Source organism: Molothrus ater, chromosome 14 (assembly GCF_012460135.2).
Source record: "Molothrus ater isolate BHLD 08-10-18 breed brown headed cowbird chromosome 14, BPBGC_Mater_1.1, whole genome shotgun sequence".
Taxonomy (NCBI): Eukaryota; Metazoa; Chordata; class Aves; order Passeriformes; family Icteridae; genus Molothrus; species Molothrus ater.
The window spans coordinates 4,708,784-4,734,760 of record NC_050491.2 but is presented as its reverse complement, the minus strand read 5'-3'; the positions used below and the strand labels follow the sequence as shown (position 1 = coordinate 4,734,760).

At 58.1% G+C, this 25,977-nt stretch overlaps 1 protein-coding gene across 5 annotated transcripts in view; it reads left to right on the top strand.

The window, feature by feature from the left end:
• The window catches only part of DLG3 (discs large MAGUK scaffold protein 3), a 53,813-nt gene that overhangs the window by 14,346 nt on the left and 13,490 nt on the right, over window positions 1-25,977 (top strand). For all 5 annotated transcript variants that reach the window (XM_036401855.1, XM_036401854.2, XM_036401852.2 and 2 more), the window contains 9 exons: window positions 8,104-8,154; window positions 11,264-11,388; window positions 11,817-11,986; window positions 12,452-12,588; window positions 12,899-13,043; window positions 13,461-13,620; window positions 17,838-17,994; window positions 18,324-18,426; window positions 23,625-23,739. In XM_036401855.1, coding sequence (XP_036257748.1) covers window positions 8,104-8,154; window positions 11,264-11,388; window positions 11,817-11,986; window positions 12,452-12,588; window positions 12,899-13,043; window positions 13,461-13,620; window positions 17,838-17,994; window positions 18,324-18,426; window positions 23,625-23,739 — 1,163 coding nt within the window. The remainder of the gene's footprint in view (window positions 1-8,103; window positions 8,155-11,263; window positions 11,389-11,816; window positions 11,987-12,451; window positions 12,589-12,898; window positions 13,044-13,460; window positions 13,621-17,837; window positions 17,995-18,323; window positions 18,427-23,624; window positions 23,740-25,977) is intronic.

The following is a 25,977-nucleotide window of genomic DNA, read 5'->3' as shown; positions in this document are numbered from 1 at the left end:
AGCTGGGGATCCAGGCTGGTTGTGCTCAGGGTTAATCATACAGCCATTTCCTCTGCCTCTCACACAGGGGGGTTGAGAGGCTCTTCCTGCACTGCCTCAGCCTCCTTAGGCAACCTCAGGAGGGGTGCAGAGCTCTCTGGGTGCTTGCTGGCATCTCCCTCACCAGTCCTCAGGGCAGCAGGGCCCACCAGGTGCTGCTCCTCTCCCGCTGAAGGCTGCCAGCAGCTGAGCAGTGCTTGGTGAGTGTGTTTGCAGCATTTGGCACCGTGTAGTAGTGGTGTAGTATAAGATAATCCTCCTCAGTTTGTTGCAGACAGGGTTTGCCTCCTGCTGCATCCGTCCCCAGAACATTTGTAACTCATTCCTGCAGGGCAGATGAAGGAAGCAGGGTGGCCAGCATGGGTGTCTGGCCAGCAGCACTGGCTCTGTGCCTGTGGGGTGCTTCCCTTCTTTGCCCAAAGGAGCCCAGCTAACAGCTTTGCCAGGGCTGGGTGCTTTGCATCAGGTTTGCTTCTGATGCATCAAACTGGAGCTGCCTTCCACAGCAGTGGAGCAGCACCAGGGCTCAGAGCTGGGGTGGGTCCATCTTTGGAGTGGACATTCTGGGGTTTGAATTTCCCCTGCAGAAATCTGCAGATCTCAGTCCACAGCCTGTGGTGGGGTCGGTGCACATCAGAGCTGCACTGGGCTGGTTAAGAAGAGCTACAGAAAAGAAGGAGAGCCTGGCTGAGACCTTTCCAGCCCCGGCTGCATGGTTTAATTAGTCCTGAATTAAAGCCACCTGACTGGGGAGAAAGGCAGTTCTGCATCTCTCAGCATGCTGGTCCTGAGTCCAGCAGCCTTGTATGAATGGCAGAGGGGAGCTGCTGTCTCCAAAGGTTCCCTTCCCCAGACACATGGCATGGCGGGGGATTGTGGGTTGGAGGTTCTGTCACTGTGCTGGGCACCTTGCAGGGCAGTGCCACATTGCAGCTCCCTGTCTGCACTCTCCTGGCTGTTCTGCAGGCAGCTGGGAAAAGGGCAGTGTCTCCTGGAGGGAAGGGACCATCATCATTCTGGAGCAGAGCAAGTGAGAAGTGTGCTGTGAGCAGGGCAGGGCAGGGAGGTATTCCTGGATGGAAGGTCTGCTTTCACATCCATTTTGTACCCTCCCTGAGTACAAAATGTCACACCTCTGGAGGAACATTGCCCGCTCATCATTGCAGGCACCAGCACTGCATCCTGTGCCACCCTCCATCCATGCCCATCCCTCCTCCCTGCCCATGTGCCCAAGGGCAATGAGAGGTGAGCCCAGGGACCAAGGACAGGCTCTGTCACCCCAGGCAGGTTCCTGAGCCCTGCAGAGGCCAGGAACCTCTGGGAGCCCTCATGTGGGGCAGCAGCAACTCCTTCCAGTGCAGTGCACTCCTGCCCTCCTGGCTCCTTCTCTGTGCTCCAGCTCATGAACTTCACATCCCTCCCTCTCCCTCCACCTCCAGATCCCTGTCCACCCCTTCTCCCTGCACTTGGCTGGGTTTCAGGGGGTGCTCTGCACCCCAGACAGATGCCAGCATCATGCTGGGGTGACAGTCACTGCTCCCATCCATCCAAACTCAGCAGAACATGCTGGGAGCAGCTGTCCTGCAGGGGTCAGAAGGGCCACCAGGTTTAGCTGTACCCTGCTGGCTGTGTGTCACCTCTGGGTGCCCAGAACAGGGGAGACAGCTCAGTTTGATTCCTCAGCATCCAGCCTGGAAACCCTCTTGCCTTCTACTTCACCTTATACCAGGAAACAGGCCTTGCTCCATCTTTTCCTTCTCTGGGGTGCTGGATTCCTCAGGCTTCAGAGAAAACAACTGCCCAAAACCTCAGCAGTTTCCCAGGTCAGCAAAGGAGCCACACCAGGAGCTTGCTGCAAACACCAAAATGCCAAATCTGGAAGCATAGGATTTTTTTACAAAGCCCATTGGTACAGTATGTATTTGGAAGGGTTAAATTCACATCTTCCAGTCTTTAATTACTTAACTATTCATTGCTTTCCTTAATGATAAACAGATGGAAGTAGTCTAGTTCCTTCCTGTTCTAGTTCCATTGATTGCATTGGACTGGCTGTTGGGCTTGATTTGGCCCTGACTGTTTATCAAGAAGTCTGTTCTGCATTTCAATGTCCCCATCCACCCACTTCCATCCCCAGGAGCATGCAGCACCAGCAGCACTCTAAGGTGGGGGCTGCAGCACTGGGATGACTGGGGCTCAGTGTGTGGCTTGAGCAGAGCCCAGCACCCCCAGGGTGTAAAAATCCAAATAACCCATTATAAAATGCCTGCAGTATTAAAATCATCCCTTGATGAATTTAAGGAGAGTGCTGGAGGGCATCACCCATGCTCACAGTTTCATATCTTGGTGTATTTTGCCCAGCATGTCCATAAAGTGGAGATGAAGAATTGGAAACAGAATTTCATGGCAGATGAGATCTCTGCATTTCAGAGCTGCCTCTCTGAAGCTAAAACAACTTCTTGCTGCTAGGTAGTTCCAAAAAGAACAGGGAAAGTCACTCCAAAGCCCTTGAGGAGTTGAAGGTTTCAGAGTCAGGTTTTCAGTTGAAGGTTTTCAGGTTTCCTTGGAGCTTGATTTGGTGCCTCATTGCCCAGCAATGAGGTGCAATCCCCTTTGGTTGCTCTAGAGCCAGGTGTGAGGCAGGCAGGTGCTTTCCAGGCCTGATTTCAGCCAGTGGGTCCCTCACACCTTGGCCCAAGTGCTGGCTGGGCACATCCCAGTGCCAGTTCCACAGGCAGTGTGGCTGTGCTGTCCTCCCAGCTGTTGTAGGGCTGCAAACCCTTCGCTCTGCCCAAGCTCAGCAGGTTGGTCCCCTGGCAAAGGCTGACCACAAACAGGGCATTTATCCACTCTGTGCACGAGCCCAGCACTGTGGGCTCTGCACACGAGGGGGTTGAGGCCAGGGGGTAGCTGGAGGCAAGTCAGCAGGTGTCAGTGCTGCCACAGGACACATGGACACGGGCAGGTGAAGGGAGGCAGCTCTTGACCTATTTTCCCTGGGCCCCTGCCATGTGCAGGCAGGGAGAGCTCTCCTGTGCCAGCACTGGTGATGCCTGTGCCAGCAGGGAGGGGCCCATGGCACCCGCTGCCCTGGCACAGGGCTGCTCCCCTTTCCCCGTGCTGGGGCAGCTGTGGGGCATTGCCAGGTGCCCTCCACACCCAGGGCTGGCTGGCACAACCAGGGGCTGGCTCTGCAGCCTTCAGACCCTCTCCATTATCTCAATAAACAGCTGCTCCACCAGCAGGTCCCAGTGCTCACGTCCCAAGCACAGGATATGGGCAGGACCTTGCTCCAAAAGGGATTGTGAGCAGTGTTATCCTTCCTGCAGGGGATTTGCTCTTGCAGCCTGGTTGCCTTTCTGGGTTGCATTTGAGGAACCTGATCTTTGCCTTATGAATCAGGCCTTCTTTTTTATTTAAAAAACAAGCCAACAAGCAAAACCACAAAAACCAGCCAACCACCCCCCCAACCCAAAAAACCCACCTCAAATCCTTACTCTCCAGCAAATTCCAAGGGGTGTTCCACGTGGGCTGTGGCGGTGTTGGCCAGCAGAGCCTGCAGACAGCTTGCAGTAGCTCTGGAAGGTGTGTGCTCTTCTGTTTATCAGATGAGTGTTCGCTCTGCAGCCTTCTGTTGATGAGCTAAATGCCGTCATCGGTAACTATTCCCTCCTGCTCAAAGGAGGACAGGGCCAGCAAAGGCGCCTCTTCCTGAGCCCTCAGGTGGGCTTGTTGCACAGGAAGGGCCTGGAAAAAAATACCTATACCCTTTTCCATGAGAGACCAGGTGATGCTTTGGATCAGGATATGCTGGGAACAGCTAATTGGCCCCTGACCCTGCTGTGAGCTCTGCAGGTGTTACACGAGGAGAGCAGGGTGTGGTGCATCTTCCCACCCAGGCATCTTCCCTCTGGAGATGGCCCCAAACAGGATCTGGGGAGGAGCACAGGGCACTGGCAAAGGACAGGGGGATCAGTCTGTGGCAGAACCAGGTCCTGGCAGCTCTGGTGGTTTCATGGAGAGGTTTTTGCCATCAGTGAGTGACTGGTATTTGATTTTCCGACGCTGGAACGTTCGCTTTGTTGGCTTGTTCCCTTGGTTACGTGGTATATATTAAGTTCTTCATTTGCCTTCCTTATACAATTAACTGGCATTCCATTGCATGAATTTTGAAAACACAACCAGTGCTAAAACTTCATGGTCAGGCCTGGCTGACCCCAGCAGACACTGCACCAAGCAAGCACATGCACCACTGGTTCTCTGGGAGCAGTGCAGAACAGTGCTCAGCATTGGCAGCCCGGGGATTTGGGGAGTGGGGCTATCCCAGCTCAGCTGCCTGGCAGCCCCAGTGTGTGACAGGCTCTGTGCAGGGCTGTCAGTGCAGCCTGGGTGTGTGACAGGCTCTGTGCTGGGCTCTCAGTGCAGCCCAGGTGTGTGACACGCTCTGTGCTGGGCTCTCAGTGCAGCCTGGGTGTGTGACAGGCTCTGTGCTGGGCTCTCTGTGTCTGTGTCGGGCTCTCAGTGCAGCTCGGATGTGTGACAGGGTCTGTATGAGCCTCTTGGTGCACCCTGGGCTCTGTGCCTGGCTCTCGGTGTCTGTTTGGGGCTCTCAGTGCAGTCCTGGTGTGTGACAGGGTCTGTTTGGGGCTCTCAGTGTCTGTTTGGGGCTCTCGGTGCAGCCTTGGTGTGTGACAGGGTCTGTGTTGGGCTCTCGGTGTCTGTTTGGGGCTCTCGGTGTCTGTTTGGGGCTCTCGGTGTCTGTCTGGGGCTCTCGGTGCAGCCCTGGTGTGTGACAGGGTCTGTGCTGAGCTCTCGGTGTCTGTTTGGGGCTCTCAATGCAGCCCTGGTGTGTCACAGGCTCTGTGCAGGGCTCTTGGTGTCTGTTTGGGGCTCTCGGTGTCTGTTTGGGGCTCTCAGTGCAGCCCTGGTGTGTGCCAGTTTCTGTGCAGGGCTCTCGGTGTCTGTTTGGGGCTCTCAATGCAGCCCTGGTGTGTCACAGGCTCTGTGCAGGGCTCTTGGTGTCTGTTTGGGGCTCTCGGTGTCTGTTTGGGGCTCTCGGTGCAGCCCCGGTGCCGCTGGCAGCGGCCGCTCCCGCTGGCTCTGCCCATGGCTCCCAGATTGTCAGAGCTCTCTGCAGATCCCATCCTGCAGGGATGTGTACGCTGTTCCCTGCGCCCGTGGGTGTGCATATGGCTGCCTGTGTGGCAACTGTGCCGAGTGCCAAAGCACAGAGGACAATGTGTGTAGTAGCAAAGGGTGCCAGGAATCTGAGCTGCTGGAAAGCCGGGGAGAGGCACCCCACGCACCGGGATAGCAACTGCAGAGAGGGCTGGGATGGGATGGGATGGGATGGGATGGGATGGGATGGGATGGATGGGATGGGATGGGATGGGATGGGATGGGATGGGGTCTGTGCTGAGGGAGGCTGTGCCCAGGGAGGCTCTGAGGATGGCAGGGGCCAGTGAGCAGGCTACACTTAGGATTAGTCAGTATGGGAAGATGAGGGGAGGAAAAGCAGCCCATGCCTGAGGGGGAACCCATGGCAAGGGAAGCAATGCCCCTCTGCCCACAGGAGCACAGCACTGTGTCAGAAGGTGGCACTGACCATGTGTCCCTGAGCCTCTGAGGCTGGCTGGGATCCTGCTGTGGGTTAACCCCACTACTTCTGGTGCTTTTCTGCTGCAGGGTCCTCCTGTAAGAGCTGGCCAAAGCCCTTCCCAATGCGCTGGGAGGATCTGAGCATCCTACTGTTGGAGTGTCTGATGTCCCAACCCTGAACTGTCCCCTGAAATCTTCCCACGGCTGGGAGGCACCAGGCACAGGGCACATCCAAGGAGGGACAACACACTCAGCCTGTGTTGCCTGGACCCTCATTCCCATCTCTTTGCCCAGCCTCATCCTTGGTGTGCAATACGGGGTGTGGGATTGCTTTGGCATCTCAGGGCAGGGGATAAGGGTGTGTGTGTGCCACAGGGGGCACAGCCCTATCCCAGGTCCTGTCCTGCAGCACTGCTCCTCTGCCTGGGCCCCTGATTGTTGCCACCTAGAAAAACTCCTCTTTCCTCTTCCTACCTATCAATAGAGCCTCACCCAGCCTCGCTGGGTTTTCTTCTGTGGTGTCAGATGATGGCTTTAGCATAAATGGTGCTGCAGTCCCCTCCATGGAATGCTCCAGCACTCTGGGGCTGTGGAGCATGGCAGGGCTGTGCAGATAGCAAGGAGCTGGGAAAGCAGGACACAGCCAGCATGCTGGTGCCTCATGAGGAGAACTGTGTCCCAAGCAAAGGCGTGTCAGCTCCAGTTTGAGATACAGAGCATATACAGAAAGTGGCTCCATATGATCTATGAGCCATCAGTTAATGGTGGATGTAAAATCCAGGTGAGGAGCCCTGCATGTTGTCCAGAGGCCACAGGCAGAGGCAGGGCTGCACACTGAGAGAGGGGTTTGCCTGCTGAGTGCAGGTTCCACTGCCTCTGCTCTGCCATACAGAACTGCCCATGTTCCATCCCTTGCTCCCCAGAATGACTCAAATTATGAGGTTCAGTCCCCTCCAAATTAAATGTGAGTCAACAGTGTGCCCTGGTAGCCAAAAAGGCCAGCCTTGGTCTGGGGTGCAGCAGGGACAGCATCACCTGATGGCCAAGGGAGGATTGTCTGGCTCTGCTCCCACTGGGGCAGCCTCACCTCGAGTCCTGGCGCCACAATAAAAGGATTTAAAGCTGTTAGAGAGCATCCAAAGGAGGCTGCAAAGGTTGTGAAGGGTCTAGAGGAGGCCATATGAGGAAAGGGTGAGGTGACCTGGCTCATTCAGCCTGGAGGAGACTGAGGACAGAGCTCACCAGTCTGCAGCTTCCCCGTGAGGGGGATCAGAGGAGCAGACACTGATCTCCTCTCTCGGGTGCTCAGGGACAGGACCTGAGGGAAGGGCCTCCAGCTGTGTCAGGGCAGGTTTAGGCTGGACATTGGGACAAGGTTTTTCACACAGAGGGTGCTGGGACACTGCCCAGGCTCCCCAGGGATTGGTCACAGCCCCAAGGCTGCCAGGCTCCAGGAGCATTTGGACATCAGTCTCAAGCCCATGGTGGGATTTCTGGGGGCACTGTGCAGGGCCAGCAGTTGCACTCCATGACCCTCTGAGTTCCCTTCCAACTCAGTTTTCTTAGAAACTGTTGCTGTTAAGTGTTGGATGTTTCAGTAGCCAACTGCATTGCAAATCTTGCTAAATTTTAGACCTTGGCAGCTGTTTCTGGCCTGATCCTGATGATCTGGAGTGAAACTGCTACATTTTTCCTGTGCACTGTTGATTATGTGGAGAATGGATTTTTTTTTTTTTTTTTTGAGTCTACATTTACCATTTTACAGCCTACAATTGCATCCCTTTTTGTTTCTATTCATTATGTTTCCAAGAGCTCTGCTTTGATACTTGGGGTATGGGAGACTTTTGAGCGTGGGGATCAGTGTGGTGTACAGCACTGAGACAGGCTACACCATTTTTGTACAGAAGGGCATCACAATGTTTTCACCTCTTACTGTGCCCCTCTCTCTCACACCTTGTTTCCTTTGCACCCAACTAATTTCGTAGAATAAATTATCCTGAATTTCCTGTTAATACAGTCATGCTACTAAGAGATTTAAAAAATATAAGCTGCTAAAGGTGTTTATTATGTTATTATGTACAGACATTTTTTTCCCTTTAAATGGACCGACCCCCTCTCTTGCCTTTCTCAAGCAGTGAATTCCTGAGGTTAATTATACGCTGCGTAACAAAGGTGTTATTTCTTTTTGTGCCTTCGGTTGTGTTCCTTTTCATGGCTGGAGAAATGAGCTGGGAGAATAAAGGCTTTGCACAGAAGTGCATTAAAGTCAGTGGGCTTTGGCTCATGCCCAGAGAGAAAAGCAGCACATGGTTTAATTCCAGGGCAGGCTCAAGCAGTTGCATTTAAGGCTTTTTCAGCGGTGATGGTGCAGCTTTTAGGTTGGATTCTTCATGTTCAGCTACCAGAGAGGAAAAACAAATTCCCCCAGGAGCAGCAGAGAGTCGTAACACGCTGTCTCCCTCTCTCCAGATGAATGGCAGTGATGGGATGTTCAAGTATGAAGAGATTGTCTTGGAAAGGGTAAGTACTGCTCACCCACCCACCAGCAGCCTCCTCCCCCTCGCCCACCCCCGGCACTGCTGCCCCCCACACATCCCTGCACAGCCCATAGGGAGAGCCTGGTCTCTGCTCCCCGCTCTCTCTGGAGCCTTTCAGGGTGTTACACCTGCTTTGCCAGCCTGGCTCCCACCAGGGTGGGCTTGCTGCTCCCCTCTGCCCCTGCACACCCCTCCAGAAGGGAGGGAGGAAGGCTTCTCCTTTGCCTCCCTCTTTCACACCCTCACCCCCACAAACTCATCAGTGCAGAGCTTGGGGGGGCTCTTTGTCGTTGCCTTTGTCAGAAAACAGAGGTGTGGGGAGCTCTGCTTGGGCAGACACAGGTGGGTGCCCCCCACAACTGGGCACAGGGACCAAAGCCACCCTGCCACCAGGCTCCCTGTCACTCTAGGGCACACAGCCTCGGGATGCTAAGCTGCAAGAACAGGTTATTTAGTAAAACAAACCACAATAGAGGAAGCTCCTGCTCAAGCCTTATCTTTGTTGGCAACACAGAGGTGATGGCACGTGCCACACCAGCCGTGGCTAGAATCAGCTCCCCCCGTGTGTGGGGTTTATTCAGGGGTAAGCCAGCACCACACAGGGCACCAAGGGCTTTCTGTTGCCCAGGAAGCAGCAGGAGAGGAGGGATGGAGAGGGAGCAGGAAAAGCTGGCCCGGGGTTTACTCAGAGAGACAGGCACAGCCCTGCTGGCTGGGAGTGGCTGTGGTGGGAGGCTGCCCGCTCTCCCCACAGCTCACCTTCCCTCCCCACAGCTCACCTTCCCTCCCCACAGCACCCCTTCCCTCCCCACAGCTCACCTTCCCTCCCCACAGCTCACCTTCCCTCCCCACAGCCCCCTTGTCTCCTCACAGCCCCCTTGCCTCCCCCTGGTGCCGTGCTGGCGGCTCAGCCTCGCCGCGTGGCCGGCATTGCAGGGGAAGAGGCAGTGCTCATTATTCTGTTCCTCTGTGCCTTTAGTCATCTCCCTCCTTCCCTTGGCTCTGCATCACAGAGGTGGGTGGACGGAAGGTTATCTGGGGCTGCCGCCTCACCCACCGCTTCCCCGGCGTGCCTGACGAAACCAGCCCAGAGGTTCCTTCCTTTTTGGGCTAAGTGCTTCTTGCTCTGGGCCCAAGTCACGGGCAGGAGCCTTGTCTCAGGGATTCAGAGCATCCTCTGTCCTCAGCCCATAGTGGGAACAGGGAAAGAGCTGGCAGGACCACACAGAGAGGCAACACTCATTGATGCCTTCATGTCAAAGCCCCAAGCATCAATTCATTCTCCAACAGCAAGGAATCATGAGGGAATCTCACTGCTTAGCAGCCTGGGCCAGCATGGACCATACCCAGGCCCTTCCCCTTCACCTGGTCCCTGGTGGGATCCAGCAATCCTGTCTTAATGCAGGAGAAGCACCCTGGTGCCTGCAGGGGAGGCTGTCCCCTTGCTGGGGTGTTTGGCTTCCGGAATTGACCTCAGTGTACCCCAAAATCGCTGGTCAGTCACTGTTATTAATCCTTGTCTTTGCTGTAAGGACAAGCATAAATGCAGCAGTTTTGGGGGCTATAATAGCAGAAACACAATCTGCAGAGGGACATGGCTTTGTGTTTACCCACCACATGTGTCCACATCAGGAACTGGCCTGGCATCAGCTAAGAAATCCCTTGAACTCCTTTTTGAGGTTTATCAGAATAAAAATTAACACCTCCCAAATAATTTCCAGATTTTGTAGCTAACCAAGGACCTTCCATAGACAGGCACAACTGATGGCTGGAGATTATTTTGCAATCTCACCTCCCTTGGTGCAGCCTGGCTTGGTCTCTGTGACAGCAAAGAGCTTTTTTGAGCTAGGCACAGGGTAATCAGAACCCAGCACAGAGGAAAGAGAGCAGCCTAGACCCTTTACTGTTGAATGCCTCCGTGTCACATGCCAGCCAAATCCCAGCTGGCCAGGGAGCATCCAGGAGTGCTGCACAGTGACAGGCATTGGTGGCTCCTGGTGCTGTGTCACGAGTGTCACCAAGCCAGCTCTGCATCCCTGCAGGAGCTGATGCTGGGGCAAAATTGCTGGGGAGAAGTGCAAGCCCCAGCTGGCTGTTGGTGCTAAATTATCCTGGGGAGATGGAGTTCCAGTGTGACCCTCTCAGCCACAGGTCCCGTGGAAGAGCAGAGCACCCCCTCATCCCCCACGGAGCACTGGGGCCATGGGCAGCCAGGAGAGCTTGGCCTGAGCCCACTCGTGTAAGAGACAGGCAGGCACAACTGTCTGTGACTAAGTGTCAGCTCTTCCACATGAGGAAACAAGGCAAAAAGCCATCTGATTTTCAAGGCAGAGCAAAAAAGGCAGGAATTGTCCACTTGCATCAAGCATGGATCTGGAAGCAGCGCCTGTGAGTGTGTCACTAATGAGGATCCTGCAAGTGGGAGATGTGGCACAGGGCCACAGCCACTCAGTCCTGAGGTGCTGGGGGGATGGCCTGGAGATGAGCTGTGGTCCCTGCATTCCCCCAGGCAGAACTGGGCAGGACAAGCATGTCTGTGAGGAAAAGGAGACCGAACTGGAGAGCCCACTCCATCCTGATAGCCACCTCCACGCAAAGCTGTAAATTTTGTCATCAGCGTTGCTGGTCCCCAGCTGGGCTTTGTGCCAGGGCTACATCCCAGGGTGCAGAGGGGCAGGAGTGGGATGCTGGTGACTGGCACAATCCCCGCTGCTCTGTGCAGGCTGCAGCATTGGTGTCTCCTCCTGGGGAGCAGCCAGCAAGGGGAGGTTTTCTCAGCCAAGGACCACCTTCTCTTCCCCCAGCTCCCCGCCTGCCTCGGTCTCTCCGTGGAGACGCGGTGCTGAGGGAGGTTCCCACTCTCCCTCCATCTGTTCAGTGCTCCACGCTGCTGCGCCGAGCACTGAGGAACGCCAGCCTCTCCTCCAGCAGCATCCCTGAGCCCCCTGAGCTGGGCACCCCGAGGTGGGAGAGCTGCTGCAAGGGCTCCTCCTGCTCCCCAGGCAGTCCCAAAGCTGGGGGGAACCGTTTCAGGAGGGCTGGCAGCAAGCAGGTGCCCATGGGGGAAGGACTCAGCATTTGATTTCCCACAGGGGAACTCCGGCCTTGGCTTCAGCATAGCGGGAGGCATCGACAACCCCCATGTTCCAGATGACCCGGGCATCTTCATCACCAAGATCATCCCCGGAGGAGCAGCAGCCATGGATGGCCGTCTAGGGTGAGTACAGGGCTGGGGGAGCAGCCAGGGGGTCACCCAGGATCTCTTTTCCCAATATGGTCCTTGGCCTCCATATGTCTCTTTCCCACAGCCAGATCCCCTCAGGACAGGGTTGTCCACCGTCGTTGGACCACCCTACCACCCCTATTCCCCTCCCTGTATCAGGCTCCTGCTCCCACCCATCCCATTACAGCCTAGGGCAGGGATCCAGCCTTTTTAACTCCCATCTCCATCAGGGTTGCACTATAGGGACCAGCTCTGCTCTCCCTGCTTTGGGAGGGACCCCTTTCTCACCCCAGCAGGGTGTGATCTGCCAGCTTGAGCAGCTCTCATTTGGTGGCTGGAGGAGGGTGGCACAGGGTGACCAGAGGAGGGTGGCATGGGCTGGTCACTCCCCAGGGATGCTCAGGGCCACGCTGTGCCCACAGGGTGAACGACTGCGTGCTGCGGGTGAACGACGTGGACGTGTCTGAGGTGGTGCACAGCAAAGCTGTGGAGGCCCTGAAGGAGGCCGGCCCCGTGGTGCGGCTCGTGGTGCGCCGCCGGCAGCCCCCGCCTGAGACCATCATGGAGGTCAACCTCATGAAGGGCCCCAAAGGTGAGCCCTGAGCTCTGCTCGCTGGGCCAGGGTGCCCTCCTGCCCCACAGGACAGTGTGGGGTGACCCTCGGTGTGAGATGTCATGAGGTGCAGGGATGTGGGATCAGGGTGGCACTGCTGCAGTGCAGGGTGCTGCAGGGTGGCTGAGCAGTGTGGAATGCTGTGGGACAGGGGTTATGGGACAGACCCACAGTGCTGTGGGACACAGGGTATGGGACAGTCCCACAGTGCTGTGGGACAGGGGTTATGGGACAGACCCACAGTGCTGTGGGAGAGGGGTTATGGGACAGACCCACAGTGCTGTGGGACACAGGGTATGGGACAGACCCATGGTGGCCAGGCTGGGGTCGCCCATTGCCTGCTGGGTTTGGGCAGGGTGTGAATCCCAGTGAGGCACAGGAGCTGTGGTCTCTGTCTATCTGTCTGTCTGCCTGTCCCTCACCTGCATTCTCACTCTCCCTCAGGCCTGGGGTTCAGCATTGCAGGGGGCATTGGGAACCAGCACATCCCTGGGGACAACAGCATCTACATCACCAAGATCATCGAGGGAGGTGCTGCCCAGAAGGACGGGCGGCTGCAGATCGGGGACCGGCTGCTTGCGGTAAGCCCCGAGCCCACAGCCAGCTGTGAGGAGAGGCTGAACAGCTTCCACTGTGATGCAGTGTTGATCCTGAAGCCCAGCACCCATCCTGTCAGCAGCTTCACCCCTCTTCCCTGGGGCTCCTGCTGGGATGTTGCTGTGGGAGGGCAGGCTCAGTAGTGGCTGCAGGCAGGAGGGCCAAACCCAAGGTGATGGGACAATGCCTCTGGAGCTGCTGTGGCACCTCCCCTGTGGGAAACCCCTCCCGCAGGGCTGCCCTGCTCCCTGCCCTCCTGCTCAGCCATGTCACCCAGCCCTTTCCCTCTGGCAGGTGAACAACACAAACCTGCAGGACGTGCGGCACGAGGAGGCCGTGGCCGCCCTGAAGAACACCTCTGACATGGTGTACCTGAAAGTGGCCAAGCCTGGCAACATCCACCTCAACGACATGTACGCGCCCCCCGACTACGCCAGCAGTACGTACACCTGGCTGGGCACGGGGGCTGGGGCACCTCAGCCTGCTGGGCTGGGGACAGGGACTGGGGCACCTCAGCCTGCTGGGCTGGGCACGGGACTGGGGCACCTCAGCCTGCTGGGCTGGGGACACACAGGGCTGGGGGCACCTCAGCCTGCTGGGCTGGGGACACACGGGGCTGGGGGCACCTCAGCCTGCTGGGCTGGGGCACCTCAGCCTGCTGGGCTGGGCATGGGGGCTGGAGCACCTCAGCCTGCTGGGCTGGGCATGGGGGCTGGGGCACCTCAGCCTGCTGGGCTGGGGACACACGGGGCTGGGGGCACCTCAGCCTGCTGGGCACGGGAGCAGGGCTGGCCTGGGCTCCGTGTCCTCATTCTCTATGCATTTCTGCTTCTGATGGCCTTCTCCTCCCCTGCAGCCTTCTCAGCCTTGGCTGACAACCACATAAGCCATAACTCCAGTCTGGGCTACCTGGGCAGTGTTGAGAGCAAGCCTGCCTATCCCCTCCCTGCCCAGGTGACTCCGTCCCGGTACTCACCCATCCCTCGGCACATGATCGGAGATGATGACTTCACCAGGTGAGCACCAGGCAGCAGCATCCCCATCATGCTCCCTCTCATTCCCTCACTTTCCCTCTGTGGTGGCTCGATGTCATCCCCACTGCCAGTGCAGAGCCTCAAAAGGCCATTTAGTGCAATGCCTGAGGTCCCCATCATGAGCTCTGTGCTCATCCCCTGAGTCGAGCCCTGCTGTGTCAGTCTCTGGCTTGCTGCATTCACTCCCTCTCCATTCCTTCTCCTACTCCTTCACAAGTCTTACACAACTGCATTTCAGCTTCATTCTCTTGCCTATTTCACAGTAGCTGCAGTACAAGGTGTTCCCTGCCCTGATGGTGCCATTCAGCAGTGCCACAGGCTTCCAGGATGTCCCCAGGTGGAGATGGGACAGGGGTGAAGGGCCAGGGGGAGCACAGCCTTGCAAACAAGTGGGGCCCAGTAGAATCCTTCTATGAACAGGTTTGTTTCCTGAAGCCAGAAAATAAAGAAACATTGCTCTGAGCCTAAATGCAGTATAAAACTTCTCCAAAGCCTCAAGCTGAGGGTGGGAGAGAGAGACCTGGAAAGTCCTGTTCTACCAGCTGATTGTTACAGCTTCCCCTCTTCTTGTCACAGCCTTGGGGCCAGTGCTCTGAATGTGCTATCCCCAGGGCCAGGACTGTAGGGCTTAGGCTGATTAAAAAGGACCAACATTTGACTTAGGCTTAGGGCTGGCTCTGCTGTTTGGAGCAAGGTTGCAGGCTGGTTTTGGGAGTGTGCCTACAGTGGAAGATGCAGTGGCTTTGTCCAGGATTCTCCCATTCTGCTGCTGAGTGGTGGATGCTGGAGTGGGAGACGCTGACTGATCTGCTGCCAGGTCTGCCATCATCCTGGAGAGTGTCTGCACTCATCTTTGTCACGGGGCTTTCTCACCTCCTGGTGCTCAGCCACAGCTGGGCGTCCCTGCTCGCCATGACCTCTGCAGCAATGTCTCCCACCCTCACCCACCTCTCACACTGGGCTTGGCACCATCAGTGCCAGTTCTGGACCCTGTTTCTGGCACTGCATCCTCAGCAGGTGTAGCAACTTCTGTGCTGTCAGGGCACAGGGGGATGATGCCACAGGCAGGAGCAGTGCTGTCTGCCATTACAGTGCACCACAGAAGGGGCTGAGTCACAATATTTGGAAAACACACCAGAGACCCTGGTCCCAGGAGGGTGTCCCTTCTTGCACAAGCCAGCATTCCCATTTCTGGATTAGAGAGCAGAAAGAGCAACCCAGCTTAGGCTTAGCCAGTGGCCGTGGCACAGCAATGGCCCAGCAGTGGCTCAGCTGTGGCTTGGCAGTGGCAGTGGAATGATCAGGGCTTTCCAGTGGCTCAGCAGTGGCTTGCCAGTGACAGTGGCACAGTGATGGCTCAGCAGTGGCTCAGTAGTGGCTTGTGAGTGACAGTGGCACAGTGATGGCTCAACAGTGGTTCAGTGGTGGCTTGAAAATGGCCATGGCACAGTGATGGCTTGGCAGTGGCCTCAGCAGTGGCTTGGCAGTGACAGTGGCTCAGCGATGGTTTGGCAGTGGTTCAGCAGTGGCTTGACAGTGACCATGGCACATTGATTGCTCAGCAGTGGTTCAGTGGTGGCTTTCCAGTGACAGTGGCACAGCCATGGCTCAGCAGTGTCCCAGCAGTGGCTTGGCAGTGACAGTGGCACAGTGATGGCTTGGCAGTGGCCCATTAATGGCTTGGCAGTGACCATGGCACAGCCATGGCTCAGCAGTGGCCCAGCAGTGGCTTGGCAGTGACAGTGGCACAGTGATGGCTCAGCAGTGGCCCAGCGGTGGCTTGGCAGTGACCATGGCACAGCCATGGCTCAGCAGTGGCACAGCGGTGGCTTGGCAGTGACAGTGGCACAGCCATGGCTCAGCAGTGGCCCAGCAGTGGCTTGGCAGTGACCATGGCACAATGATGGCTCAGCAGTGGCCCAGTGGTGGCTTGGCAGTGACAGTGGCACAGCCATGGCTCAGCAGTGTCCCAGCAGTGGCTTGGCAGTGACCATGGCACAATGATGGCTTGGCAGTGGCCCATTAATGGCTTGGCAGTGACCATGGCACAGCCATGGCTCAGCAGTGGCCCAGCAGTGGCTTGGCAGTGACCATGGCACAATGATGGCTCAGCAGTGGCCCAGTGGTGGCTTGGCAGTGACAGTGGCACAGCCATGGCTCAGCAGTGGCCCAGTGGTGGCTTGGCAGTGACCATGGCACAGCCATGGCTCAGCAGTGGCCCATTAATGGCTTGGCAGTGACCATGGCACAGCCATGGCTCAGCAGTAGCCCTGATGCAGCACGTGCTGGTGGCCACTAGAGGATGGTGCTGCCTTGTGGAAGGCCCCACTGCAGACAGGCTGGCACCACTGGGCCAGTGTGCCCAGACACAGCCCCCTGCCACCCAGCAGATCCACAGCCTGCAGTGGGCTCAGCACTTGGCTGGTGCTTCCCAGGACAGTGCGGAAAGCCTCCTGTGCATTGCTGACTCCCCAGGACAGTTCCATGGCTGCAGGTCTGCTGGCACCAAGGTTGTGCACTGGGGCCAGTGTGGTCCAAATACAGCTCACTGGTGTGGGGAAAGGCAGCAGCTGCCCTGGAAAAGAAGCTGTCTCCCATGAGGCTCTTGCCAGCCATTCCTCAGGAAAAGCAGAGGTCCAGTATCCAGCCTCTGCCCCTCCCACAGACACAGGTGCTGCTTAGGTGTGGATGTGGCTCCAGTGACCCTCACATCCAGCAGCATCCAGAGCTGGGAACCCAAGAATCTGTTTTCCACCACAGCAACCCAGACCCAGCACAGCCCCACAGGATCCCCTCAGCAGCCCTGTGCCAAGGTGCCAGTGTTAACACTGACATTCAGCATGGGATCTGCCGGGAGGGTCTGTGCCCAGGGCTCAGACAGGCAGGGATCTGTCATGCCTCCTGTGAGGTGGATGCAAGCCAAGACTGCACATCAGGACTGAGACTTTGACGTACCTGTCTGGGGCTTCATTTCCTCCCCTCCTTCTTGTAGGGCCTCTTTGCCTTCCAGCAAACTGTCTGGTCCTCATGGGTGCTGGGGATGCTTCCCCCTACACTGAGTTGAGGTTGTGCTTCCTGCACGCTGCTTGGGCAGCAGCAAAACCCAAGGGGCAGAGCAAGTTCATCTCCTGGTTGGAGGCAGGGTTTGCAGACCCAGAAACCTGACCTATTTCTTCCCCTGAGAGAACTCTAGCCCTAGGCACAGCTTTGCTGCAGAGGACTGAGGGCTGCAGCCCTCCCTGCCCCCTCTCCCCTGCCCCTAAGCCAAGTGCTGGTAACATCTTGAGGACTTGGGGTTGAGCATCTTTTGACTGAGCATCTCCATGGTTTTCCTGATCTCCTGGTTCTGGTGTGTTCCAGTCCCCCCACCCCAGAGCCCCAGGGTTCTCTCAGCACAAGTCTGACAGCCTTTTAGGGTGCCTCACTCAGTGCCATGCCTGGACTCCAGCATCTCTCCTAACACAGCCCAGAGATTTCCCTCTGATACCTGGCAGGTGATGATTGATGAGGCTGCTGAGCTCCATGTCAGGCCTTTGGTCCTTGTAGTACCCAAGGAAGTGCCCAGGATCCAGCCACAGTGGATGCACTGATGATCTCCAGTATCATCTTGGCTGACAATCACTACCAGCCTGTGCTAATTATCCAGCATCATTTATTCCTTATTTCAGTCCAGAGCTTGAGCTGGGAGCTGCCATTGTTCCCATCACATTGGTTTTTTCTCCCAGACAAAAACTGACACAGGAGTTTTGCCATGCCAGCCTGTCTTTCTGCTTTTGCCTGCCTATTGTTTGAGCTGTGATTGAATTAAGTCATCAAAAAATGAAGGACTTCTGTTGAGCTGTGCAGGGTCTGTGGCACTGGAGGGAGGCATGGGGCTGTAGCCACCCTTGCCATGCTGTGAGGGGCTTGATCCCACCCTCCTGGCTCATGGCATCTGATGCCACCATGCAGTTCAGTGTTTCTGCGTGTCATTTCACGGTGGATGCTCTGTCTCTGTCCATGCTGTGTCTCATGTCACTCCACCTGCCACCTCTTCTGGTTTATCAGTCTCCACCGTGCTGAGGGCTGAGTCACAGCAGGCTGCACTCAGGGTGACTCCAGCCCCACCAACGTGCCACAAGCCCTGGGCACAGAGGAGCCTGTCACCAGCTCTGCTGCTCCTCACCCCAGGCTTCTCTGTCCCTTTTGTGTCCTTCCAGGGAGCCCCGGAAAATCATCCTGCACAAAGGCTCCACCGGCCTGGGCTTCAACATTGTTGGGGGGGAAGATGGCGAGGGGATCTTTGTGTCCTTCATCCTGGCTGGAGGCCCGGCTGACCTCAGCGGGGAGCTGCGGAGGGGAGACCGAATCCTTTCGGTGAGTCGGTGGGGCACCCTCTGCCCCTCCATCCTCCCACAGCCCGGGTGGGCACGGTTCTGGGGGATTCATCCCGGGTGCGGGTGCGCTGGCACGGCCCCGGGTGCCTGCGGTGGGGGGGCTGGCCGGGGGCAGGTACCGGGGATGCCGGTGCTGGAAGTGCCGGTACCGGGCGTGGTGCTGGGGGTGCAGTGGCAGAGTGATGCGGCTCTGAGTGTGGGTACCGTGGGTACCGGTACGGGGGCGGGGCAGCGGGGCCGAGGCGCAGGGCAGACCCCGTGGTTCGTGCCCCGTGGGTCTGGTTCAGCGGAGCCGCTGTGTCCCGGCAGGTGAACGGCGTGAACCTTCGCAACGCCACCCACGAGCAGGCGGCGGCGGCGCTGAAGCGGGCGGGGCAGACGGTGACCATCATCGCGCAGTACCGGCCCGAAGGTACCGCCACGGGAGATCGCGCTCGGGACCGGGAGAGGGACCGGGAGCGGGACCGGGAGCGGGACATGCAAATGAGGAGTGTGGCTATGCAGATGAGGCAGTTGTGATATGCAGATGAGGGGGCGGGGCATGGCTGGCGCGCGGTCGGGAGGCCGGGGCGGGGGGCTGCGGGCGAGGCTCCGCCGGGGGCGGGCCCCGGGGGCGGGGCCGGCTCCGATTGGCCGGCGCGGAGGGGGCGGGGCCGAGCCGTCCCGCCGGCCGTGCCTGCGCGGCTTTGTGTGCGGGCCGGGGGGTGCGGGGCCGTGGCCGCCCCGTCTCAGGTGAGCGCCGGGCAGCCCCGCCGGGACCCACCGGCAGCGGGGCCGCGGGGGGATCCACGGGCCAGGCTCATCTTCGGGGGAGGGGAAAGAGCTCTGCTTGCCGGAGGGCGTCGCCGCGAGGCCCGGCTCCGTGGGGTCCCGCGGGCCTTGCGGGAGGGACCCCGTGGTCGGGAGAGCTCAGGGGTCCCGGAGGGCGGCTACGGTGCGGGCGGAGCTGGAACCGGGGCGTCGCTGCTGATCTGGGGCTCGTCCCCCCCTGCGAGCATCCCACCTGCGGCGCCGCCCCAGCCTTTCCTTGTCGCTGGGTTCCGATTCCCCGGCAGCAGCGGCCGGGGCGGGTGGTGCCGCCGGGGGCAGCGGGAAGGGAGCGGGCAGTGCCCGCACAGAGCCTCGCTGGGCGGCTGGAGCGTGGCCCGGGGGCTGGGAGGGCGAGCGCTGGGAGGGAGCCCCGGCGGCCCGCGGGGCCGGGGCTGATCCCGGGGCTGATCCCGGGGCCGCGCCGTGCACGTGCCGGGATGCCGCCGTTCCCGTCCGCTGGAAAACGCCTCTCCCCTGGCCCCCACGGGCTTTCTCCACCAGCTTTCCCCACCAGCTGCTCCCGTCCCCTCAAGGAGGCCGATGTCCCCCCTAGGCGTGCCCTTCATCCCGTGCCGCCTGTGGCATCGCTGGGCGAGGTCCCGCTGTCCGCTGTTCTCATCCCATGGCAGAGGCCATTGGGGTGCGGAGTCATTGGTGCTGCTCAGGCTCTGCTGTGGGTGTGGGGTTTGTTTGTTTTGTCTTTTTTTTTCCCCTTTCTTTCTTTCCAGGAAGAGCTTAATGTTCTCGTATTTCTGGCTCCCTTTGCCACTTGAGATTTGGCAAAGACACCAACCAAGAGTGATTCTTAAATGTCGAACTGGACAAAATGTTTTGAAACCCCTTTAGACCAAGGCGGAAATGTCAGTGTAGTGTAGCTGGTGACTTTCCACATCCATGATGGTTCCTGGCACGTGTGGGCAGCAGCACCCAGCACAGGGGCTGCAGCCACCCCGGGAGGCAGCATTGTGGCTGTGGAGTACAGGCTGTTGTGACTGGAAGTTGCCCTGAGTGCTCCAGAGGCTTGAAGGGCTGGGAGTCATGGAGAAAGATCTCCCTGGTGGGTGTGAGCCCCCGGTGTGGGTGAGGCTGGACCCACTCAATGGGCCGTGTGCTCTCAAATCTTTGCCTTTTCTATGTTTGTCATGTGGGAAGAGCAGGAGAGCTGGGTTGTAGGATGCCCAAGGAGGAGATGCTGGTGGAAAGGGGATTTGAGAAGTTCTTCCCCGCTAGCAGAGGTGGAGGATGGCACCTGTCTCTGTACCTGAGCGTGGGCAGGGCTTGCCTTGGGGTGCTGGATGAGCACAGTGTGCTCTGTGCCTGACCTTGCTGGGGCTCCAGGGGCAGAGAGGCTGCTTGTGCAGGTCTCAGGGGATGAGGGGCCCTGCCTGTTTTGTCCTGCCAGACACTAGGAGGGAAAAGAAGCAAAGACCAAACCAAGAAAGGCAGGACAGCAGCTTTTCTTTTTAACCTTTCTTCTGAGCACCAGCACCTTTGACCACTGCTGCCTGCTGTTGAGGAGGGGGAGTGATGGTTCCTCAGTTTTGGTGAGGCCTGTTCCCTCTGAGCACTTCTCCCCCTGACCTTTGCCTGCTGCTATCACCAGCACTTGGATTTAGCAATTCCCCGTCCTCACACCCATGCAACAAAGCTTTGAATTCCTCACTTGAAAGTATAAAAAGTCACATTATGGCCTTTCTCTGAGTCAGTCTGTTCAAAGGGGAGTTCCAGGGGTGTGCAATGAGTTGTAAAAGCTTCTGAGCTTTCCCTGTGGCTGTGCTTCCTTCTGCTTTCCTGGGCCTGTACAGAGGGAAGGTGTCTGGGGTCCGGGTGCTAAAATGCTGGGCTGAAGTTGTCAGTAGTTTTTTGCAAGTGGCTGGGCTGAAACCTGTGACTGAGCATTTCTGGGCTCTGCTGATAGCCTGGCCTGGGCAGAAGTGTTTGGATCCAGGGCTTTATGTGTACTCAGGAGTTGCTTTCCCCTGTCTGCCAGTGTCTTTCCTTTGTGCTGTCTTCTGGTGCCCAGCTGCAGACCCAGGGCTTTGTTGGCTCTGCTGGGTGTGTTTGCAGGTGTGTCACACACGTGTGCTGCTTCTGGGATCCTGGGGCAGGCAGGTGATCCCTGCTTGTTGGTAGTGGTCTGTAGCATGTGCACACTCAGAGATTCCACCGAGGATGGAGCTCACCCCAGGGGACAGAATCAGCCCAGCTCTAGGAACACCCACACCCTGGAAAGGGAAAAGCAGTGGGAGGGTGCAGGGGTGTTTTTATCGAGCTGCTGAGTGAGAAGAGCAAATATCCTGGCACACAGTGCCATGGCACTCAGGGCAAGAGGTGCCAGCTCACCTGTTACATACTTTGCAGTGTTGATAAGCATGTCCTGAACGTGTTGAGCACTGTGGGGATCAGCCCTGGCTCACCTCCCTGCTGCACCCTGGGAGGGTTTCAGCTGCACAGGAGGTGTTCCAGAGCTGAGGTGTCCCTAAGTTAGGGAGCAAAGGCAGGAGCACTCCTTGCTGGGGGTGATCTGCTGGTAATTGTCTCAGGCTGCTCCAATGTGCAGCTAAAGGGTGCCCATGGCACCTGGCAGTGCCCTGAGGCAGTGGGTTTGCTTCGGCTGCTCCTCCACTCTCTGCCCTCCTCAACTGGAGCAAATGTGGGTTGGTGGCTCTTTGCCCTTACTAGGGCAGGACTGTGTTTGCTCTCTGGGGTTAAAGCCAGAGCAGCCCCTGTGTCCTTCAGTTTGCTGCAGCCAGCCTGGTTTGTGTTTCTTGTCATGTTAGTGGGCTTTGCCCACCCCTCCCAGCAGTGTGACCACTCTTACAAAACTAGGAAAGGCCCTTTCCATGGAGTGTCCCAGCTGAAATGGGGACATTTGAGAACTTTGGGCTGCTTGCAGAGGGATGCCATTTCTGGCAGGGCAGTGGGACCCACAGGTTGCCCTTCCAACACCCCCACCTTGATGCTGGGGTGGAGAAATCTCCTTTTGCCCTGTGTTTCCTGTCCAGTCCCAGGCAGTGCATCCTCCACAGTTCTTGTGGAGAAGAGTGTTGCAGGAGGAGTGAGTCTGTGTTCCCCTCAGTGTGGGGTGTGCAGGGAATCTGTGCCCCCAGCAGGGTTTGCCATGACCCGGGGAGTAGTGGGGGACAAGGGCTGTAGTGGTGCTTTCTGGGGGAAAAACAGCCCTTCTGTACCAAATAGGGTTTACAAAGAAGCTGTACCCACTTCTGACAGATGCTGCTCTGGGATTCAAGAGCTTATGGGTCTTGCAGGGCAGAATGAGCTGTGTGGGTCAGGAGATGTGGAGTGGGATGGAGCTCCCTTCCCTCTGCTGAGAGCTCCATAAAACCCTGGTGCTGCTTGGGTGGCAGAACTCAGTTTTCTTGTAAAAGAAGCATTGTCCATGCCTTGCTGCATCTGTGTTTTCCTCTGCCAGCAGGAAGGCAGGTGAGGCAGTGGGTGCCCCTTGGTGTGGGGCAGCCAGGGGCTCTCTTGGTCCCCACATTACCTGACCCTCCCTGCTGTTGCAGCAGCTCTGGGTGTTGTATGGCAGGAGAAGGGGCTTTGCATGGAGTTTCTGTGTGCCACTTGGCAGTTTTGTGTGTATTGCCTTTTTTTTTTATCCCAATCCTTAAGTAAGAATGTATCTTTGGTAAGTGGGTGTAGCAGGGGGATCCCCAGGCTGTAGGGCTGGAGAGTCAGGAAATGCCGAGCTGCAGCTGCACCATCCCATAACCCCAGCCCTGCTTTTGTCTGCACTGACAGTCCATGGGAGAGGGGCTGGCTCCCAAACAAAGCCCACAGAGCATTTCTGCTGCAGTGTTGCTGCTCCCCCCATGTGAGGTGGCTCCACAAGCCCAGCACAGCTGTGGCTCTGCTCTGCAGTGAGTGCTTGCCTCAACAGCTGCCATGCTCCCCTCCCTTGGGAATTAAAACCCAAGCCACATCTAAACCACTGGGTCGTGGACAAGACTTTCTAGGCAAGTCTTACAGCACAAATGAGCCTGGTCCTCTCTCACCTGTAACTGCCCAAGGGACAAAATGACGGACGTGAGGCAAGGTCTGGCAGTGTGGGCTGTGGCAGTGCCAGCAGCTTTCCTGGAGCCGCAGCTGCACTTTCCCCATTCAGCCCTGGGTAGGGAGGCCTGGAGCCTCCACCCCTGTGTGTCAGCCCGACCTTTACACCCGGCTGGAGGCTGAAGGTCGGGCTGCTGCAGCGCTGCTCCTGCCCAGCCGCCTGGCAGGAAGGTGCTGGTGTCTTCTGGAGGGTTCCCCAGCTCTTCCTGCACATCTCTGCTGCTGGGATGTAGAAGCAAAAGGTGAATTCTTCCTCCCTGCTCCTCTTCCAAGGGCAGGGACTTTGTGTTTTGCCTCCCTTTCCCCGTTCCTGCTGAGGAGAAGGTGTTTGCTGCTAGCAGAGCGGTAGCTGGGGGCTCCCCCAGTGGCTGTGGTTGTGTCTCCCTGCTCCAGCTGGTGGGCAGTGGTCTCCTGGAGGGGCTTTTGCTCTCTCTCCATGTTTTGAACTGCTCTGTAGGTCAGCAGCTTGCCAAGTCCTGCCCAGCCATTCCCTCAAGGAGCAGTGGAGGTCACAGCAGCCACTGCCTGAGCTGCAGTGTGGGAAGCTGTGGTGGGGTTGGGAGCAGCTGGAACCCTGCCTGCTCCAGATGCCCTGCCTGGACTCCTGCAGACTCCTGTAACCTCTTCAGCTTTGTGTGCAGGGCCAGACAGGCCGGTGGGCAAGATGCCTCGTGGGGATGAGCCCTGGGCCAGCCGTGCCTGCCCTGAGCAGCCCTGTCCCCGCAGAGTACAGCCGCTTCGAGTCCAAGATCCACGACCTGCGGGAGCAGATGATGAACAGCAGCATGAGCTCGGGCTCGGGCTCGCTCCGCACCAGCGAGAAGAGATCGCTCTACGTCCGGTAAGGCCCCGCCCGCTCCCGCAGCGACCGGCGCAGCCCCGCGGGTGGAGAGGGCTCCTGAGGCTGTCACAGCTCAGCCTGGGCTCTGCAGAGCCACGGGCACATCCCCCAGCATGGGCTGCAGGGCTGGTCACAGCTCAGCCTGGGCTCTGCAGAGCCATGGGCACATCCCCACGGGTGGTGGGGGCTGCTGGGGTGGTCACAGCTCAGCCTGGGCTGTGCAGAGCCTCCTGCAGGGACGGGTACATCCCCACAGCTGGGCTGAAGGGGCTGTCACAGCTCAGCCTGGACTGTGCAGAGCCACGGGCACATCCCCCAGCATGGCTGCAAGGGGTATCACAGCTCAGCCTGGGCTCTGCAGTGCCTCAGAGCTCAGTGTGTCAGGGACCAGGGGATGAGTGCCACAGATGCATCACAAAGCCTGGAGGGAGCACCAGGTTTGTGCACTGGCTTGTCAAGGCTGGGTGCTCGCATGCCTCTCCCAAGGACTGCTCCAGGTTGGAAAGCAGTGGTCTCTGCAGAGCCTGGGTGGCTGCTGGCCAGCCCAACACACTGAGGAAAACAGGGAAATGGTGGGCATCCAGCCCTGCTTCTGCCCCAGGCAGCTCGTGGCAGCTTTCAGGGCACTCTCCTCAAACCAGCTAACAGGCTTCTCCTTGTCTCGTCCTGCCATCCCTGTGGCAGGATCTGGCTGGATGGGAGATGAGCTCTTAGGAGGATTATTGCTCTGAGCCCTCAGAGCACTTTTGGTCTGGAGCCAGGTGCAGGACAGGCAGGCAGGGGTTAAACAGCCATGCAGCTCAAACTGCTGCAAGTCCTGTGTGGACAGGACAATCCCTGCTTGCCTCCTGCCACCTCCTGCCTGCCACAGCGCCAGTGAGATGAGTGCTAATGAGTAATTTTAACTTGGTAATTAAAATAATCCTGTAAATCCTAACCCTGCACAGCCTGTTGCAGGTGAAGCTGACAGGAGCAAGGGATGCTTCTTCTCCTTCCCTGTGAGAAGGATGGCAAGGACCAAGGCTGCATGAGCCTCAGCTGCATCTCCCACTGCATGGCTGCTCCATGCAGAGGGACCTCAGGGAGGGTGGATATGTTGCAAGCCTGGTACGGCAGGAGAGCTGCAGCTCTGGGTTCCTGCAGTTCACACCTTCCCACAAGTCTCTGCAGGCATCTTGCTTGATTTAGCATCCCAGGGCTTCCTGGGGGTGTGCGACAAGCTGGGTGCAGTGTTGAATAAACATCATCTTGTTAATCCTGCCCTCACTCCCCTGCTGTCCTGTGGGCACCCTCATGTGGAGGAGGGTTTAGGCTGGGTCCAGCTTGAGGAGCTGTTTTCTGCCTGGAAAGGTGCTCATGTGTCAAAGTATTCCTGTGAACCAGAGAGCTCCCTGTTGCCTCCACACTACTTGTACCATTTCTTAATTCTTGGTGCATCCCCCCCCATGGGGCTTTGGAGGCCTCCACAGCACTGAGCCCCTCACACATACCCAGGAGGAACTGGGCTGTGCCTTGCTGAGAGGGTGATCCCAGGGGAGAGCTTTTCCCCAGTGTGGCCCATCACAGCACTCCACTCAACACACACCCTGCAGACGTGCTTGGAAGAGCTGCCGGGTGCCCAGGCTGCCCCAGCCCTTCTGGGTGGGGTAGTTTCAAGCACAGTTCACCTGAAACCAGCTGAGCTGCTGTGCTGTGGACAGGACATCAATTACAGGACTTGCTACCCAGCTGCTTGAGTCAGCCCTGTGTGGCTGCATTGCAGCCTGTGTGCTGTGGAAGGGCTGGAGCTGGGCACCCCAGTGCCTGCTGGAGCTGATTTGGGGGTGCTGGAGTTTGGTGCAGCACAGGCAGGGGCAAGGCAGGTTCACATCCTGCCCGTCACCTCCCTGCCCTGCCGCAGGGCAAAGTCTGCCAGCGCCGGGCCGTGCTGGGTGGGGATGGAGGTCAGGCAGGCATTGTGCCTGGGCACCAGGAGGACGCCACGGGAGTCCTTGGCACTGCTCCCCTGCCCTCCAGCCAAGCCATCTGCTCTCCTGGCTGTGAGTGCTGGGAGCTGGCCTGGGGACACAGTGGAGCTGCCGTCTGCCCCTGTGCCCCCGAGGGGCACCGAGCCACGGGGGTGCTGCATGCCAGCACAGCCAGGGGCCAGTCTGCTGGAGCACCGTGCCCTGGGGTGCCAGGGCCTCCTGTGCTGGCTCTGCAGGTGCCCTGCCCCTGCACAGACCTTGCTCTGCCTGT